Below are 20,162 nucleotides of genomic sequence, written 5' to 3' on the forward strand. Positions count from 1 at the left end.
CATCCCTTTTCCAAGGCAGCAACACTCAGCTGAAAATACATGTGATGTGCCTGGCCAGCCTTCCTCTTACCAGATCAGAAACCCCTGCCCACAGCCCCCAAACCCAGCCAGATCTCCATCGGCTGATGCTGCATTGAGCTTGAGATTTTCCATGGATCAAGGAGGGAGAGGAGGAAGGAAGGAACAAGGGCATCTTCCAGCTGATGCCAGCCCACAGTGCTAACCAACTAGCATTTTCAGTTCTCTCCAGATAGTTGGTAACCGCTTATTTTGGCCATTTGCTGTGTACTGGGGGTGGATTTCTTTGACTGAATTTGTAGATATCGCTCTAATGATAAAGGAAAGTCTTGCTATGACTATATAAAAAAGAAAATATTTTTTCCCCCCCTTAAAAATAGTTGCAGGAACTACATACGAAGACATGCCAAATTAATGATATTAAGGTTGCAACATCAGACCCTTGAGCGTCAGAGGACAGATTTATGATTCCCTTAACTGCCGTACATGTTTTATGATGCTCGCTCCTGCTTTAACCAGCACACAGGCAGTTGTAAATGAGGCATTGTTTGTTTTGGGTTTTTTTGGACATGCGCTCACTCTGAGGCTAATTATTTCATACTGTAATGTTTGCTTACAACATTATCAGGCATCAACATGTTTACGAGCTTTATAAAGGCTGGCAACTCCTTCTCATGTTTTAACACGGACTTGTCAGCCTTTGAACCCTGCACTGGCTCCAAGCGTCCCCTCGGCTCCTCCTGTCGTACAAGGCGTGCGGGTGGGATAGGTTATAACCCCAGTTATAATCACTTATAGGCAAGGCATGGGGCTGGTATTGCTTTCAGGTGGATTCCTGAAGACTGTGCTAGCAGAAAAGGAGCTGGTCCTTGTCCTCAACCTTGGAGAGGGTCCTGTGTGAAAATTCAAGCACCCACCGCATGAGTATTTCCACGTTGTTGCTTATGGGAAAGAGAAGGAGCAGTCTGAGGCAGAACTGAAGGGAACCGGAGGCCGCCCACCTGCGGAAGAGGCCCTGCGGCAGCGGGGGAGGTCAGGGACGCCTTCCCCAGGCTCTGCCCCGCAACAGGCCGCTGCGCCCCCCGGCCCGGCGGGCGGCCGCCCGGCCCCCGTGTGCCCGGCCCCAGCCCGGTACAGCGGCCGCCCGGCCCCGCCCTCGCTGCCGCTCCCGGAGCCGGTAACCAGGAAGCGGTAGCAGGAAGCAGCGGCGGGCGCGGAGCTTCGGGCAGGGAGCATGGCCGCCGGAGGCCCGGCGGTGAGGGGAGGCCCGGGGTCGGCTGCCGGGGAGGGAAGGGTGCTGCCGGGGGCCGCCCTGCCCTCGGTCCGCCCGGCCGCGGGGAGGTGCCCGGGACCGCCCTTGCCTGAGGGCTGGGGCCGGCGGCGAAGCCCCGGGGCCCCGTGAGGCGGCGGGGCGGGGGTCGCGAGTGATTCCCGGCGGATGGTGTCCCCCGGCGGTGGCTGGCCCCGGCTGCTGCCGCGCACCGAGGAGGGAGGCCTGTGCCCCTTCTGGTTCCTCTTCTAGCGCCTCGCGTCTGGTTTTGAGGCGAGCGGGGCCGGGCGAGGGGCTCTCCGGTGGCCGTGTGCTTCCAAACCTGCTGTGGGACTCGGGGTGTCGCTTCCCGGGCCGTTGTGTCGGGAGCCGGCTCCGCAGGGTGTTCAACGCCTTCGCGATGTGGCCTGACGGACCTTAACCATTTCCCGTGTGTCCTCCTGTGTCCCTGTGGCGACTGAAAGGATTAGTCTCGTCAGGCGGTTTTAACTGTGCTTGAAATTAACTTCCTTATTTATATTAATGCAACTTGACAAGTATGTATTGCTGGAGCCCCTCTGCTGTGAGGACAGGCTGAGAGAGCTGGGGGCGTTCAGCCTGGAGAAGGCTCCGGGGAGACCTTCCAGCCCTTTCCAGTCCCTAAAGCGGCTCCAGGAAAGCTGGGCAGGGACCCTTTATCAGGGAGGGGAGCCATGGGACGAGGGGGAGTGGTTTCAAACTGGAAGAGGGGAGATTTAGATTAGCTATCAGGAAGAAATTCTTTCCTGTGAGGGTGGTGAGCCCCTGGCCCAGGTTGCCCAGGGATGTTGTGGCTGCCCCATCCCTGGAGGGGTTCAAGGCCAGGCCGGATGGGGCTTTGAGGAACCTGGTCTGGTGGGAGGTGTCCCTGCCCAGGGCAGGGGGTTGGAACCAGATGATCTTCAAGGTGCCTCCCAACCCAAACCATCCGATGATTCTACAATAAGTGTAGCATGCGCTTCTGGTAAAGAGGGAGGTGTGATGTGCAGTGTATAAATAATGTTTGTTGATAGATGTTTGGTTAACCAACAGTGTAAAAACCATTGCCATGGGCCTCATCGACCTCATGCGCACAACTGTCATAGCGCCTATGGGGATAAAGATCTGCCAGTGCTACAAGGACCGAATCCCATTGTTGAAGACCCCAGCACCTGTGATATTGTCAAGGCTACGCAGTAAGTATATGTTCTGTATGTGCAGAATGTTGAAATAGATGGGAGTGTCCCCAGATGTGAGCCAGGCTGGATAATTTTACAAAGAGAAATTTTACAGTTCCATTTTCTCCCCGTAGTTGTCATGGTTTCAGCTGGGACAGAGTTGACTTTCTTACTAGTAGCTGGTATAGTGCTATGCTTTGGGTTTGGGATGGGAAATACTGTTGATAGTGCCCTGGTGGTTTTGGTTATTGCTAGGCATCCAAGGCTTTTTCTGCTCCTCACACCACCCTGCCAGGAAGCAGGCTGGGGGGACACAAGAAGCTGGGAGGGGACACAGCAGAGACAGCTGACCCCATCTGACCAAAGGGATATTCCATGCCATACAACATCATGTTCAATATATAAAGCTGGGGGAAGAAAAAGGAAGGGGGGAAGTTCAGAGTTATGGTATTTGCCTTCCCAAGTAACCTTTACACGTGCTGGAACCCTGCTTTCCTGGAGATGGCTGAACACCTGCCTGCTGATGGGAAGCAGGGAATAAATTCCTTGTTTTGCTTTGCTTGCATGCGCGGCTTTTGCTTTACTTATTAAACTGTCTTTATTTCGACCCTTGAGTTTTTCCTCACTTCTACTGTCCGATTTCTCTCCCCCATCCCAAGTGGGGAGAGTAAGCGAGTGGCTGAGTGGTCCTGGCTGCTGGCTGGGGTTAAACCACGACAGTAGTGAAAGAAGAAAAATCATTTAAAGGTACTATTGTAAATATTTTTATCATAAACAATGGTATCTCGGCCAGGTTTGTTTTGTTTAGGCAGAAAATTCTACGCATCGAGGCTCAGCCCAACTCTTTTTGTAAGACTTCTATGAAACACAATGGGGAATTTGCTCAAGTAGGAACTGCTGGGTGGTGCTTACTGAGATTTACTTTTTCTTTAGTATATGGCTCTCTCTAAACTGGGGAATACTTAACAAATGAATGATAATTAAATAGATATGGGGGTTTTTTTCTCATTTAAGGTATGGATTTGTAGAGCGATGCAAAGAACTGGTAGAAGCAGGGTACGATGTTCGACAACCAGACAAAGAAAATGTGACTCTTCTTCACTGGGCAGCGATAAACAACAGACAGGAGCTGGTTAAGTAAGCTCTAGGGTCCTTGTGAAAGTAACACAAGTATTCTGCCACCGTTATTTATAATCACTTTGTTGCTGGTATACTTCAAAACAAAGCAACGTGCTGCTTGAGGAAAAAAAGCATAAAATTCAAATTTTAACCCAGTTACCTTGGTGAAAATGTCACTGAAATGTAAACTTACCACAGTTTCTTTGTATGTGAAATCCTGTAGGACATGAAATCATTAGATTTTCCTGGGTTTGGTTTGTTTAACAAAGATTAAAGCTGATTTTATAAGTGCCTTGCTAATTACTATATTTTTTTCTTAAATATTTTCTCAAAATAGCATCCTTTACTGAAAAAATACTCTTGTCCATTTACTTCTCTAGTGATTTTTTTTATTATTATGAGCTATTTACTACTAGAGCTACGTTACCCTTAGTTTGACGTTTTAATGTTTTATTATGTCTATTTTTAATCTTATTGTGTTGTTGTTACACAGATATTATATTTCCAAAGGGGCAATAGTGGATCAGCTAGGCGGAGATTTGAATTCAACTCCCCTTCACTGGGCCATTAGGTACGCTGCTTACAACTACTAATTGTAAACCCGGTAGTATTAACAGTTATATTTTGTGTAGCACAACAGTGCTCATCTTAAATCAAATTCTATGGTATGTTTATTTTATTGAGGTATAAGGAGCTTCACAGCGTGTCCATAATGATGCTGAAATCTGTTCTCTGATTCCTGGCAACTTTGCAGGCCACAAAGTTGTGTTATGTGCGTATCTGTGTTTCAGTCACTTGGACTCAGAATTCGAAGTTTCCCTAGGGATGAAGGAGTGCTGCTCAGACTTTGCCTCATAAGTTCTGCCTTACTGGGCAAAGAAGACTTGGCTGTGTTAGGGCACTGAAATTAATTAACTGTTGATGCTTATCAGGGCACACTTTAAGTCTGAAAAAGCTGTTGTCATGGATTCCCTCAGATCTCAGCCTGTCTAGTTAATACGCTTTCAGTTTTTTTAGCTTCTGCACTAGATTCCCCTGACGTGCTTTCGTAAGACTCAATGCTGCCAGTCCTGGACTTTAAAGCACAAGCGTGTAGCAGTAGGACCAGTGTAAGACATCTTGTTGTTCAGAGGCATGTAGAGAGGTCTTCGCCCTTCTTCCCCTGGTGGCATTAGCTTTTCCTCTCGGGCTCCTTAGAGCTGCCACTACACACACGCAGTCGCTCTGTGCAAATTCTGACATTGGAAGATCAGTTCTTTCTTCTTGTAAGAGCATGGCTCTCTTCTTATAAGAGAAGGCTATCCTAGCCTTCTGCCAAACACAGTTAGATACTTCTGAGAAAGACTGCTCACAGGAGAAATTGCTGTAGAATAATCATCGTATTCTAAATCAACAGTTTGCCTTAGATTAACATATTAAGGTATATATTTAATATAACTTTCTCATATAAACTTTTGATTTAAAAGAAGGAATTTCCTGAATAAGAACACCAGAATCTGAAAGGAAACTTTTTTGGGAGGGTATCTATGAGAATTATTAAGGCAATGCTTTTATTAAAATTTCCGTCTTTTTTTGTCGTCTCTATAGTTTCATTTCATATATCGTTACAGACAAGGACACCTACCTATGGTCATGTTACTGTTGAAATGTGGAGCGGATCCCAGTCTTATTGATGGGGAAGGATTCAGCAGCGTTCATTTAGCAGTGCTGTTTCAGCACATGCCCATTGTTGCTTATCTCGTAGCAAAAGGCCAGGTATGTTGTTGATGTCCCAAGGATTCTTTTCTACTTGCGAGTAGCTGCCTCCGTGTACCGTACATTTCAGAATTAACTGTTTTGTTTTCTAGATGATAAGCAGGTATTTGACAACTATTTCCCTGTACCATAGACTCTGTCCTGTTCTTGTCATCGCTGTACGATTCAGAGCATTTAAGGAGAGTTGTTAAGGCTGTGCAGATTTGTGGTGCTGTATAAATAACAACTGGCTTTTAAACCTGATAACAAGAAGCGGTATGTGAAGTGTATACATCATGAAGTACTTAGTATTTGATTACGAATTTGTAACTAATAATCTGTGCAATTGTCCATCAATTGAAGCATGAAGAATAGATGATCAGACTAGGTCTGAGTTTTTTATTAGAAATGTCTGGTTTCTGTATTTTCTGTAATTTTATATTGTATCCACTCTAGTTGATGTCTGCTTAGCTTACATCTGAAGTAAGCAGAATTAAGGACAAGTGTAAATTGTCAAATAAAAAGGAGAGGAGAGTTCTTATATGATCTAGACTGTTTCTTTGAAACACTGTGTGTTAAAATTTAAAGATTTGGTATTTCTTTCTCATAGAGCTCTCTTTAGTAGAGTAACTGACTTCTGGAATGTAGGTATCAATGCTATATATCACAAATTTAAGGAAGTTTTTATCCTACCGGTCTTCTACTAAAAATCTAAATGATTAAATGTTTAAGTAAATCTGGTCTGATGCAATGATGGGTGGAGACAGGGAAGAAGGAAACCTTCATTGTGAAAAGAAAGAAGATTAGGTAACACAAAGTAGATGTTTAAATAATTATGTATCTCTATATAATAAATTTTTTTGTTGTTGTTTAATAAACTAGTTTTATGTACTTGAACATTCTGTTATGTACCTCTGTTTATGCAAGGAAGATGGTTAGCGCTGGTTTGTGAGGCACACTTTATTTATAGTATTTTTGCACAAAAGAGGACAAGAAATGTGGTTAACATGGTTCCCTTAAAAGTATCCGTAGTGGAGAGTCTGCCTTAAAAATATCCATAGTGGAGACTCAGCGTATTCTGAAAGGAGTGACATGCAAGACTCAGAGGGGAAGAAATTTTTTAAATGAATGTTTGCTTCTTGGCTGGTATAATTTGGTTTCTTTCAGTACTGCAATGAAGCTAAACCTGTTGGATACCTCTGAAACTGACCATCTCTCTGTTTCCTGAAATCGCTAGTAATCACTTGCTTATAATTTTTTTTTCTTATCCTTAGAACATAGACACAACAGACTTGAATGGACAAACACCTTTAATGTTATCAGCACAAAAAGTGATTGGGTAAGTAGTGAATAACTTAAAAAGAAGCTATTTATTATACCCAAGAAGCAGTGAGATGGTTTTTCTTATGAAAACTTTTTGTTATACTCATTCCTTTCACTTTTAGTTGTATTAAAATATACAGTATTTCAGAGATCAGGAGTTATGAAGTGGTGAATTGGATATAGCAAAGAAAGTCAAAAGAATTTCTTAAGGAAGTTTAGGTTTGCAGCTGAGTTGGCTGCAGTGTTAATTCCCAGAAAATAAAATAAATGGAGGTGGGCACAGTAAAATGCCTTTAGAATAAATAAAATGTGGAGATGTAAGCTTATATACAGTGTTGTAGAAAGATATAATCTATCTATGTACCTCATATTTATTAAAATTGGAAGATAACATATTCTGGAGAAAAACCCTCAGGGCGGGTGCTGAATTATAAACTTGAATCTGTCTTTGATGAGCCTGTTCTGAGACACAGCATTGTGTAGCTGCTGTTATTTCACAGATTGGGAACAGTGGTTTTTATAAGACGTTCAAAAATTTCATCTCCAGTGCAGGTTATCTTCTGTTTGTTAACTTTTATACTTTATTTTCATCTAGACCAGAACCCACGAGGTTTCTCTTAAAGTTTAACCCCTCTCTCAATGCTGTAGACAATGTTCAAAAGAACACTGCACTGCATTGGGCAATAACATCAGGCAATACTAGTGCAGTGGATCTCTTGCTGGAAGCTGGTGCTAGCCTGGACGTAAAAAATGTCAAGGTACAGTTTCTTTCATGATATTTCATTCCATGTAGCGTGAACGTGTAAAATGAACGTAAAGAAAAATCTGAGTCCTCTCTCCTTTGGATATCCTTTGGAACAGGGGCTGACTAAGAGCCGGGCGTTCTTAGCCTTTTCCAGAAGGAGTTAGCACCTTTCGCGTGGTGTGACACGAAGTATGAATACAGATATTCTTTGCAACCTTCATTTGATGAACAGCCAATCCTTTCACTCACTCGGAACATAATTGTGTCCTTTGCGGATCCTCCCTTTTTTCTTTTTCTTTTTTTTTTTTCTTTTAAATTGTCTGTTTTCTACGTCAAAACATTGTCGTGAGGAGTAATGACTCCGGCCAGACTTTTAAAAATAACAGTATCTTGGTGTCTGGTGAGACTCTTCAAGCCTTTAAAAACATGTATGTCATCCTGTGAAAACCAGTGTTTGATAATGCCTGTTTACACGTTCAAAAGGGCCATCACATATGAAAGTATTTGTCCTAATATTTGTAAAAACTGATAATGAGAAGTGTAAGCTCTCGATTCCTATGACTATATAGATATGTTCGTACAGTGTAGCTATTCAGGGTTTGTGTATTAAGCTGTGCAGTTTTTCCGTCTGCCACTTCTTTTTATTCATATGTATGACTCTTAAGACATTGTTTGGTTTTAAAAAGTTAGCATAAACAAGAAACCTTCCTTTTCTGCTAGAATAATACATGCTTACTGACACTATAGCGTTTCAGGTTATTGGACATAGTCCAACAGATAACTCAAATGGATATAATCTGGTTGGAAGTATCAGTTTTTAGAACTACAAAGCACTGGATTAAGCATGTTAAAACTCTGAATTTAGCTTACCCTTGCCTTAAAAAAAAAAGGGGGGGGGGAGGAGAGGAGTAACTGCCAAGTGATTCTTGTTTTAGCTATATTTATTTCTAGCTTCTGGTAAAAAGGAAAGTATTTATGTGTTAAGTGCATAAAGAAACAAACATTTCTGTTGTTACAGGGAGAGACACCAGTGGACCTTGCTTATCGAAGTCTGAATCGCTTCATGGTTTATATGGTAAAAGAGGAAGAAAGAATGAGAAGCAGAAGAAATAACAGGTTACTGAAAACAGTAGAGAAATATGAGGTAATTTGACAAGTAATAACTAATGGAAATAAAACAACAGCATTCCATGTTTAGAATAATATGCAATTATCTCTTTTCTCAAGAGGATCTTCTAAGGTTTATGAAATTGAGCGCACAGAAGTAAAATGCTTTAGAAGCGTGTAGCAGTGGTTTGGGTGGGGGGGTTTTGTGTCTTCCCCCCCAGCCCCCCCTTTGATGTGTTCACGTGTCACTTTGTCTTGTCTACCTTGAGTCTTTCAGCATTTGTTATTACATGAACTGAATAATTTTGAACTAAGTCCTGCTTGAATACTTTGTCATGTTTTAACAATAACCAGGTCTTCCTGCTGTGGGCGTCTTCCTTGACGTTGATGTGGGCCATAGGACACGTGGTGAACTTAAGTTCTGATTCTTGGCTTTTGAAAGGAGGTCTGCTTCTCTTCCTGCTCTTTGGGATGGCTCTGTTTGTGAGGTTTGTGGCTTTTTCTCTCTGTATATGTATTTATTTGTTATAGATGCCATGTAAGGTATCTAATGCAGTATTCTTTTCAGAGTTTAGTTTCACTTAGCGTTAAAAATATCTCCTGAGAAATGGTTGCAGAGTGTGTGAAGGATTTAAATGCATGTGCTTTTTAGAGCGACCACAGAAATTGAATGTCTTAGGTGTATAAAATAATAGTTTCTCATCACTGAAAGATTTGGGCAAAAAGTGTTTAAGCGGTCTGTTAGCTAATTTTAATGATAAAGAGAGTGTTATTGAAGGTCTGCACCTGGTAGACACTCAGAAATGTGCTTTATCTCGACTTTTCCTTCTGTATTGGTGACACAGAATGAGTTTTAATGAACCATTCCCTCCCCCTCTGCTCCCCGGACCTCCCAGTGTTATCTGAAGCTGTGTCGCAGGTTTCCGTCTTTTGTCAACACTTACTGCAAGAGTCAGTGCTCCTTGAAATGGCGATGCTATCAGTGGCCAAATAGGCAGAGATGGCACTTTTCACCTAGTGCTGCAGTACTTCTGATACATAATTTTAGGCTGGAACAGTGCATTCATCTGTTTTATTTTTGCATTGTTAACTCCCTACGCATCTGCCTAAATAATGCTTTTGAGTGACAATTCTCGATTGCTTTAAGAGAGACATGAAATATACTTTGTGTGTGAAGTTTTTAAAATAACAAATCATAATTTATACTCTACGGGGTTAACTTTTAAATACGTTTTTAAAAAATATTTTTTTCTTTTAATGTTCTTTCAGGCAATTTGTGGGGCTCAAGAATCTAAGGTATCTTCCCACAGCATTTCTGCTAAGTTCAATTTTTTGGATGTCCGTGACCTGGTTTCTCTGGTTCCTGCCTGATATCCTTTTGGTCAAGAAATGCAATAGAACTCTTCCTAATAAGTCCAAGCCTGGTCATGCAAACAGTAATGAGCAGTCCCAGATAATTCTGCATGACTTAATGTGTGGTAAGATTGGTTTACTTCCATTGAGCAGGGGTGGAGTATCTTTGAGTTTAAATTAAAGTTTCATACGGACTAAAAATTCATACCTTCTTTCATCTTTAGCAGATATTTGTGTACAATTCTGAACTATTTCTTATGTTACTGGAATATCAAAATGAAAACATCTTTGTTATTAACCTACTTGTCCCTGTTACCACCTCCATGTGACTCTTTAATCTTCCTCATTGAGACCCTCATACAGTAATGTATTTTGGCATGTAGTGTGACTGGATAACACATGCATTAATAGTAATTTTCAAAACATCTCTTCTTTCTGAAATAACAATGATTTGATAGCTAGTGGTATTCGTGCTTCTGCTTTTAAAAACAACAACAACACCCTCCCCACCCCCGCAAAAAACAGGGAACAAATTTCTTCATGTCCCTCCAAAATAGATCTTCCAGTCTCCCATCTTTCTTTATTCACAGGTTACGCTGCATCCTCTGTGTACAGGGCATTAATGTCTACCTTTTATTTACTTTCTTTGAAAAGGCTTTGCACAAAAATAAAGTACAAAAATATTTTAGTAGCTTACACTCTCTTTTCAGTGCCCTGCTTTGTTGTTACACAGGGGGCATCTGTTTATTTATTGATTAAGTTCTATGAAAAGGCCTTTAGGGAGATACTTAGAACTGTAAATAATTTTCTACTAAACCAGCTATAGTATATTGCTACACAATTTTAATTAATTTTTAATTACTTCCTCCTTTAACTGGCATTTTCCTTTGTACTCTTCCTAATTAAGATGTTCTTATTAGAATTATCAGGATTAACTTCGATGAACTGATCAAGTATATTCCCGCTGGGGATAGACGCATATGCTTGTCTAAATGAAGATCAAGTTACTCGGTGTTGCGCTGTGAAGTTTGAAGATTTTCTTGGTGTCATCTAAATTAAAAGGGAAAAAAAAAATCCAACCATAGGGGTTTGAGTCAGACACTTTGCTGAAGATAAAGAGTGTAGCAATATTCTGGAAGGTCTAACCACAGCTTGGTGAGATGGGCAAGTGGATGGTTTTCCATTTCACTGTCCAACCCTCTTTCTCATTAATGTCTTTTCCTTCTGGAGCTGGTCACAGATCTGAGTGTTATACAAGCGTTCAGTATTCTAGTTACCTGTATTTCTGTCTGAATGAAAATCCAGCCATTCTAGTTAAGGACTACTGCCAGCTCCAAAAAATAATAGAAGTGTGAATAGACCAGCGGTATCCACAGGCAATCATTTTGACTTCTGTAGTGGACCCTGCAATTGCATCGTAACAAACGCAGCTGTACGACTGTTAATAGACAGCACCAATATTTCATAATTTATTATCTTGATTTTAATTAGAGCTGCTTTGCAGCGGTTTTAGTTTGTAAGACAAAACAACCTTGAGGTTGCAGCACTTCTTTTTTTTTTTTTTTTTTTTTTTTTTTTTTTTAAGAGTTATTCACACTGTGCAGTTTAGATAGTGACTGAGTGGTCACTGGAGATGGGAGCCAGGCTTGGGCTCCCTGGCTGTTCCTTGGTGGCATCATGGACTGTTCTTTAGGAGCTTGAGCTCTCAGGTTCAATGCTTGACTTTAATTGGTATGAAACGTATCCCACTCGGCATTCCTCTGTGGCTGTATGGAGATAGTTGATATGTTTTTCTCCCTCTTTCACCAGACGTACAGATCTCTCTACTCCATAGCGTAAAAGTTGTGTTCGTAATGACTATATGTCCTCTGTCGAGTATGATAATAATTTGTCTGCTGGAGAAGTTGGAGCAAATAACTATATATGAAAAGGACTGAATTTAAGTCTGCTAAGACTTCATGGGAGATGACTTTCTTCTATATACAGTCATTAAAACAGTCAGCCACTGGGTAAAAGCAAAGGGTCTGCAAGAATAAAAATGTCCAATTAGACCAGAAATTTGTCATTGTATCATCACGGTTTTTCTAGTATATTTGTGAGGGAAGAAGGGTTCCCAGTAGCTGCCCCATTACCTTCAGAAGTGTTTGGCAGTGTTGCGTGTTTTTTTTGAGTGACAGAAGTTGACCGAAGTTGCATTTTTTTATCTAAATATATTCAGTTTTTTTAGCTGGAACAACAAGAGAGGGCAAGACTTAGAAAACGGTCCGAGTAAGAGCCTGTTTGGTGACTTAGGGGTGTGTGCAGCAGTCAAACAAATCTCACAGCTGCTGGAAGCTTAATAACTATGCATGTCTGATTGGTATTGTTTAAATAAAATAGAAAGAATTCAGAGGGGGGAAAAAAGAAGTTGAATTAATTTTCAGTCTCTTCAATATTCAGAAGCAAAAGTCTGCGCTCTGCTAGTGAGGAGGACAGGGAGCTGTAGTGTGATGCAGCTTTATACAGTTGTAAAAGTCTTCTCTTCAACACTCAAATGACGGAATATTCAGCTTCTGTGATATAATGGCCTCCGAAGGACAGAGAGGATCCTACTATAAAAGCAAAAATCATTCTGTTCCTTTTTGTTGATTGTAAAATAGCATAAATTAATTTTGTAGAATATTTTGTTTGACAAATAGCAGTGACATGAGAATATATATAAGAATATATTCCTTAACCTGAATATTACATGTGACCAATACAATTCTTGAAATCACCGTCATGTTCAGTGTGGTGGGTCTTCTTTATTATTTTTATAAAACTTGGAGAACTGACCCTGGATATATTAAGACTTCAGAAAAAGAAAGAAAAGAGGTAGGTGAAACGAATGGAAGGGCTCACCTGGTGCAACACATACATATTTTTGGTTGGTTTTTTTGTCGTCCTGTGTAGCTTTGTTCAACTTGAGAGCAGTGAAAAAACTTTTTTTCTTTTTTTAAGTGTTTAGCTCTGTCATTGAACAACATAGATCACAGATAATTTCTTCTGCTACTGCTTGTTTCCTTATCTTCATCATCCTGACATAATTTACTTGCCTCCATCTTCTCATTGAAACGTGGGTCTGTACCAAACATCGTACAGACCCACACCACTGACATTATCTGCGATATAAATTCACATAGACCTTCACTTAATAAATATAAATTTTGAATGATTTTTCACTCTAGTTGTCAAAGGTTAGAAAGAGATACTCACAGTGCGTTTCTACAGTGTTTCATGTTTGTATGACATATCAAAGGCTAGAAACGGCTTAAATTTTGTCAGATGCTTTGAGGATGTGTATAATGGTTTGATTTTTTGGTGCTTAAGCATCGTGTAAATCGCATGCTATTTCCTAGCGCTATTTTAGAACTGCAAAAAGAAATCACAGCCAGCCAATCACTAGAGAATTTAGGATTTGGTCTCCCCAGGTTGTGGATTAAGGAAAGCATTTTGTTTGCGGTCTCTTTGCTCTCCATGAGGTGGTATTTCTTTAGATTGTCTGGGAGAATAAACTGCAATTTTAACTTGTTGCCACGGGACTAGTAAACGTTGTCTATCTAGTATTCATAAAGGGACAGTAAATACAGCAGCTCTCCTCATCTCTCTGAAGTCTGGCTGACTATATCAGAGGTACCTTGTATCTTAATACCATCTCATTTTTAAGACTATTTCATTCACATTATTTATTAATTTTGCCAACATAGAGATGCTTTTCTGAACAGTCCTGCATGAGTGAAGTTGCATTAGTCTGTTGTGTTTCTCCTGGACCTTTTTAATTTAAAAAGTGAGTTACTCCTATTGGTGCTTGTCAGTCAAAATGCTTATGAACTGCAAAAGGCCGAATGTAAAAATCTTCATAGATCTCCCTGAAAATGTGATCCAAATGCAAGCGTGAACTACTTTTGTCTTTCAGAACATTGTAGCTCTTGCAGAAGCAGGTTGCTTGGACTTCAGAACATTTTGCACATCGTGTCTTGTAAGTGAGCCTTTGGTATTTGTATTCTTTTTTTAACCTGGCTTTTACTCAATACTGTTATAAAAAGCTTATTGCTGGTCATGGAAGTGTTACATGCACAGTTTGTTGTATATTACTTAGATTTATTATTATTCTTTTACAGTGACAATAGAGATGCATTGAGATCCTTGGCCTCTAATTTTAATAAAATAGCATAATAATTATTATTATTATTAATTCAATCTCTTTTTGTAAAACTAAGATGTATAGTTCTCATCTGTGTTCTGCGATGTGGGGTCTGTTATACAGTAATTGTACAAAATGTGATCGTGCCCCTGAGATGAGGCTCCAAACTTGGAGCGAAATAAATGCTTTTGCCATGACTGTATTCTTTTCCTTCATCCTCAACTAGGTAAGGAAGCCTTTGAGATCTATGCACTGCCTGGCTTGTAATTCATGTGTAGCCAGATACGACCAGCATTCTCTGTGGATTGGACAGTGCGTAGGTGAGAGTGTTTGTTTTATCAAATTTGAAAATGCCACATATTTTAAAAGTTGCAGAAATAATGCCTTAGAGAGAGAGCACGCCTGATATAAGAATGCACCGTTGATACTGAAGGGGTTACAGGTAGGTGCCAGAGGGAAATAAGGTGTCAGAGAGAAAGGCAAATAAAATGATTGAAGGGATGGAGTGGTGCCCCTAGGAGTAGAGACCAAAAAGCCTGGGACTCTCTTCTCTTGAGGGAAGAAGGAACAGAGGACATGATTGAGAGTTGTTTTTGGTTTTTTTTTTAAAAAAAGCAATGAAGGTGGTGGCTAAAGTGATTGCAGAACTGTTATTTGCCAAGCACATCATATTAGAACTAGGGGAGGCTCAGTGAGAATAGCAATGGGATTTAGAGGTGGTAAAGAAAGAATGTCTTTACGTGGCACGTAGTGAAATTTTGGAGCTTGCTGCTGTAAGGGTTTGCAGATCCAGGCAGTATCAGAAGGTTCAGAAAGGCATTAGACAAACTTTTGGACAATGTGCCCGAAAGTAAATACTAACAGAACTGGACGAGGATGTGTGCTCTGACATTGTAATGCAGTAGCTGTGGATGAAGAGAATGAACTGTAGAAAGCAGTCAGGCTCGTTTGTCCTCCTGAACTAATGCTGCCGGTTGTCGCTGTCAGAGACAGCAGCTGGAGCAGCAGGCCCACTGAGATAACCCCGTAGGGTGTTTTTGATGTTCTTGCGTTCGTTGAGGAACAACTTCTTTCTTCCTTTCCGTCTCATTACTGGTGATGCCCAAGATAGAAAGGTTAGAGCTTTACATCTGTAGCAATATACTTTCAGCATATTTTTTGTCCAATTGCTTTTTTTTAATGTTAAATACTTGGAAGTGTTTTTACAGTGTTTGCTATTCACAAGGTGGTGAGACATCCTTCTGATGCATTGTTTCAAAGCTTTGAGCAATGCTGATTGTAATTTAAAGAAAAAATAATTGTGTATCTTCATGTAACAGTTTCTCTGTCAGAAGTCCGGCGTGGTTTTAGGCATATGTTTGCAATTCTGAAGCGCACAAAGGTCAAACAATTAAATTGAATGGCTTAGATTTTTCAGTTACATGAGACAATTGTAGTGTGCGTGGGGAGGGCTGTGGTTGCATAATTAGTCCTCATCTCACTAAAACAGTTGAAGGCATGCTCTGAAGGAGAGACAAATCCTGGTTGACTATCAGAACTCATTCTATTATATAAATTGGGGTGGCTTGCAGGAGAAAGTTGAGGCAGAAGATCAGCCTTGTCAAACTCACTTGAGAATAGCAGAGGTAATAATAAGAAGTGGTTTTGATTCTTTTTATTCTCATTAACTTAAGGGGAAATGCAAATACTGCTGAATTTTAAAATGTTGAACTGTTTTTTTTCTTTGCCTCAAATACAGGCATTGGGAACCATCGTTACTACCTATTGTTCCTGTCTTTCCTAACTATGACCGGTGTCTGGCTACTTTATGGAACTCTTCTCTGTATGTATCCATTAATTCATTTTAATTTAGCTTTCAAGGGTGCATGTGTGTGGTCCTTATTTTTCAGCTTTTCATTTCCAGCAAGTGTAATTATACCTGCGCAAGTGATACCATATTTCAGCGATTATGTTATCTTGTAATCCTGTCTTTAAATGAAAATATATCATATCTGAGTCTTTGGTCAAATACCTGATTGTGCTTGTGTTGAGTAGAAACTAAGATACAGCTCTAGTGGGATGTCCGTTGGAAAATACAATATCAGAAAGCAGTTTTGTTAGAGATGAAATAGGGAAGCCACGTGGAGGAAGGTCAACTTACAAGTTCTAGTCTGGATACCCTTTACTGCAATAGAAAGTAAGTTTGTAAATACATTATTGCAAAGGCTTTATTGATTTTGTTACTTGGAAATACCTTTGGTGCTCTTACATATGCAAAAAGTGTATTATTTTCTCCATTTCTTGTGTGTGAGGGAATGTGGGAGGAAAACCTCTTTATTGTTCTACTGACATAGAGGCAAAAAATGTTACACTGTTTTTAGTTGTTTGGGTTTTTTATAGGTTAAAGGCATATGTGGTTATTACAGTGGATATTTCAGTTTACATCTATTTAATAGTGGTAAAATAGTGGTAAAATATTGCTTCCATGGGCTTTTCACCATAATGTCGTCTCTTGTTGATGATGGTGTTTAAGAAAAATGATAAATTCTTGTCCTAAAACTACAAATAAGCGTGAAGCAAAATTTCAGAAGTCTTGACAATGAGAGATGACGATTTATTCAGTATCACTAGTTAACTGCCAAAAAAAAAAAAAGTACATAGCCAGTGCCTTGAATGTTCCCGTGGTGGATTATGACCACATGATGTAAAGATTATGCAGCCAGAATAGCAAGCAGGCACGTATCTATGTGGGTGCTTTCAGGTGGGAACACGATATATTAAATGTGGTATTTCTAGAGCATATTGCAATGTAATATTCATTTTATGCGAATAATCTTTGTTCAGTTCTTCAGTGGCCCATATTAAAAACATAATTAACTGATTATGCGTCTTGTCAGATTGGTCAAACCATTGTGCAACAAGTTATCATCAAGATGGAGCATGGACGTACTTCACCCAGATAGTATGTTGTTCTCCCTGGGTTTCCTACATCTTCACAGTAGCCTGTTTTCATACTCTGTGGGCTTCGCTAGGGCTGACTGTTCAGCTTTATCAGGTATTGTTTTGCTTCAGTCTATGCTTTTCTCTCTTAAAGAGTCATCACAGTAAGGCTTTTCCCTAGATTATTTGCTCCCAAAAAACTTTGTGCCTGCTTTCCTTGACTAATTAATGTCATATCTAGGTCTTTTTCCTAAATCTCAAGGCAGTTCTTTACGTTTCATGGGTAATTGTGCACTCAACATTCCCATGTTAAAAGTAGGATCACAGTCTGCAAATCATTCCTATAACTGAGTTCTGGGTTCACTGCTCATCAAAAATTCCAAACCTATAAAAAGGTGTATTTAAAGGCAATACACATATTTGACTAATCGAAGTGGTGTTACTGCCCCAAAAATGGCCCAAAAGTTTGATAGCACAATTAGTCCTGAATTGAAAATTCTATGGCAGAGCTCAGCAGTGCGTCATTAGACTGTATTAAATCCCATTGCTACAATAAAAATATATGACCTGGATTTTATCCTGATGAGGACTGTCACATTTCTTGTTTATGTTTTCTCAGAGAGAGCTTGGCTATGCAAACAAGATTGAGAAGAGCTGTCTTAAAACATCTAGGAAACAGCTTCTTTAGCAGCTTTTAGGAAATATGTGTCATTTGAATGTGCGTTAAGCATCCTGAGCTAAAGACTTTTTTTACATCTTGTTTAAAAAAAAAAAAAAACTGCACAATTTAAAATATGCGCTGCTGGATTTCTGTGGTGTCCAAGACACTGAGATATCATCCTCAGTCGTTTGTAAATGTACTGCTTTATGATATTCAGCGTGTCATTCAGTGAAGCAACCTTGCAGCTGTTTATAAGGGTTTATAAGATTTCTGTTGGTTAAAAAAAAAACAGGAAAAGGAATAGGTTAGCAAAAATACAGAAAAAACCCATAAATCTCATTGTGAAACTCAGTGAAAGAAGACATGGAATCAAGAAAATGAAAATGTTATTGTTGAGTCTCTGACATCTACTTCATCATTTTTGCTAGGCTACTTTGTCTTTTTTGGGGGATCTTTTTCTACTAATCTGTGTGGTAGCATATAGACAAAATCTGAGGATATAGGTGCTTAGCTGCTGTAGATCTTGCACTTCTACAGTCATCGATAAAAGTAGTCATTACAGTCATCCCAATTAAGCTTGCCATCTCAGCGGAAGCATTAATGTTACAGCTTGCTGGGTTCTGTTTTAGTCCAAGTGATGTTTAAAAACATACTTTTCAGTCATTAATTATGGCGTTATTTGCGAGATATGGCCAGCCTCCTCCCCTCCATCCCTCTGGATAGGATCTTTTTGTATGACCAGAATTTTAATATGTGGCGTTCACGTTTTAACCAATACTTATATTTTCCTTTCTGTAAGATTGCATTCTTGGGATTGACCTCGCATGAGAGAATGAACCTCCTGATACAGAGAAAATCTTCTAAGCATCCTGTTTCAGTCAGGAGAACTCCGTACAAGTGAGTATTAATGAGCAGTGTGTATTAAGCATGTATCTTTTCGGTACAGATTTGCTTCACTACTTCATAAATGCAAAAAAAAAATAAAAATGGTAGTCTGTGGATGTGTCTGTGATGAGTTGGGCTAAGAGGAGGAAATGGGCCTCATTTTCCTTGCTGAGAACTTCCTTCGCCCTAGGAAATAAACAGCCAGCATAAGAGCTACGGGGGTTCTTTCTGCATGGCTGTGTACGCAGGAAAAAGATGTGCCAAAGTCATCCATAGCTCTAATCAGTAGATGCTATTTTGGGGGTGAGGGGATGTTGTCCTTTAATTTGTTCATCAATCTCTGTGTCTGTTCTGTAGGTTCAGAAAGAGAATTAAGGTATGAACTGGCCCCTTTCTGGCTTTTCTTGCAGTATTTAGCTCAATAGAGAAATTAGTACCAAAGTTTCCCTGTTACACTAGAAGTAGGTGTTTCCTCATGTGTGTTAGCAGATGAGATCTTACTAAGTACTAGCTTTGAAATATTTGAGTTGAACTTAATCTGCTCTGGCTCTTAAATGTAGTGCAGGTTGTAGAAGTTCAGCAAAGGAATAATGCTCAATAGAGAGCTGTTCTTAAGTCTCTTCTCCCTGAGCTGTCTTCCTTGATAGCTTTATAGCTTAAGTACTGTCTTATGGCGAATGTGTATTTTTGCTGCCTGCGGTCTTCTTTTCCTAGGTTTATTAATTGATATTTCTCTCATTTTCAGTCTTGGATGCTTCCAGAATCTTGCAGACTTTTTTCAGTGCAGTTGCTTTGGTATGTTCAAACCCAATGTAGTTGACTGGACCAAGCAATACAACCTTTTTCATCTGGCAAAGGAGAAAAACATTCATTCTGTATGAGGTTGTGCTGAATTTCTAAAACTGTGGAGCTGAAAGCTAAATAAAACTGGATATTTTGTTAATTTTTACAAAATCTTCTGAAGTTGCTTGGCTTTGTTATTGTTTCAAATATTAAACCTATCTTGCGTAAGCTGCAGCAGGTTTGTATATGGAACAATCACTATATGTCTGTTTATATAGTTTGAGCTGAAACTACTTGAAATTTTATGTGATGAGATGACACTAAGAATATATTTTTTAAAGGTAAGTTTTTAGGGCAGAATTTCAAAACCGTGTTGGTACCCTTTGCTTTATTTTGCAGATAATAAAAGAAAATTATATTTGAAAATTAAGAGGAGTGTTCATATTTTAAAATTTAATATTACAATTACCCTGTAATTTTATTGCTTATGTTGTGAAAACTTCTGTTAAGTCTTTGTATTTGGAGGGTTTGCATGTAATAAAATAGAGCTTTCCTGCTTCTAAGTGTATTTTTAGAGACTGAAATAGATTCAAGGGATATGTGACCAGTGAGATATTTAAGAACAGGTTGGCACAAACCAGTAAGTAAAACATGCCTTATGTTTTGCAGGTATATATGCCCTGTTAGTGGATGAAAATGGGTAAGGTGATGATGGCAAATAGCAATGTGTCTAAAAAGAGGGAATTATTCCCAGCTGCATGCATAAATCTTTAATAGCCAGATGTCAGCCACATTCCCAGGAAAATTCTGGAGTGGACAGCTGGGCAGTGTGGTTTTGAATATAAGTCTAAGTAGGTAATAACAAAAAACAGTAGGGAAATGGATCAAGGTCAGAAAATTAAATACCG

At 39.8% G+C, this 20,162-nt stretch overlaps 1 protein-coding gene across 1 annotated transcript; it reads left to right on the forward strand.

The window, feature by feature from the left end:
- The first annotated feature begins 1,129 nt into the window (after positions 1 to 1,129).
- ZDHHC13 (zinc finger DHHC-type palmitoyltransferase 13) lies at positions 1,130 to 19,798 on the forward strand. The gene is made up of 17 exons (XM_054197536.1): positions 1,130 to 1,273; positions 2,339 to 2,481; positions 3,478 to 3,600; positions 4,076 to 4,153; positions 5,193 to 5,337; positions 6,591 to 6,655; positions 7,235 to 7,397; positions 8,403 to 8,528; positions 8,846 to 8,979; positions 9,761 to 9,861; positions 12,573 to 12,697; positions 13,779 to 13,841; positions 14,233 to 14,326; positions 15,745 to 15,828; positions 16,883 to 17,040; positions 18,386 to 18,483; positions 19,217 to 19,798. The coding sequence occupies exons 1-17, from the start codon at positions 1,253 to 1,255 to the stop codon at positions 19,350 to 19,352; spliced, it is 1,857 nt and encodes a 618-aa protein (XP_054053511.1). The 5' UTR covers positions 1,130 to 1,252; the 3' UTR covers positions 19,353 to 19,798.
- The last annotated feature ends 364 nt before the right edge of the window (positions 19,799 to 20,162 follow it).

Source organism: Rissa tridactyla, chromosome 4, assembly GCF_028500815.1.
Source record: "Rissa tridactyla isolate bRisTri1 chromosome 4, bRisTri1.patW.cur.20221130, whole genome shotgun sequence".
Classification (NCBI taxonomy): domain Eukaryota; kingdom Metazoa; phylum Chordata; class Aves; order Charadriiformes; family Laridae; genus Rissa; species Rissa tridactyla.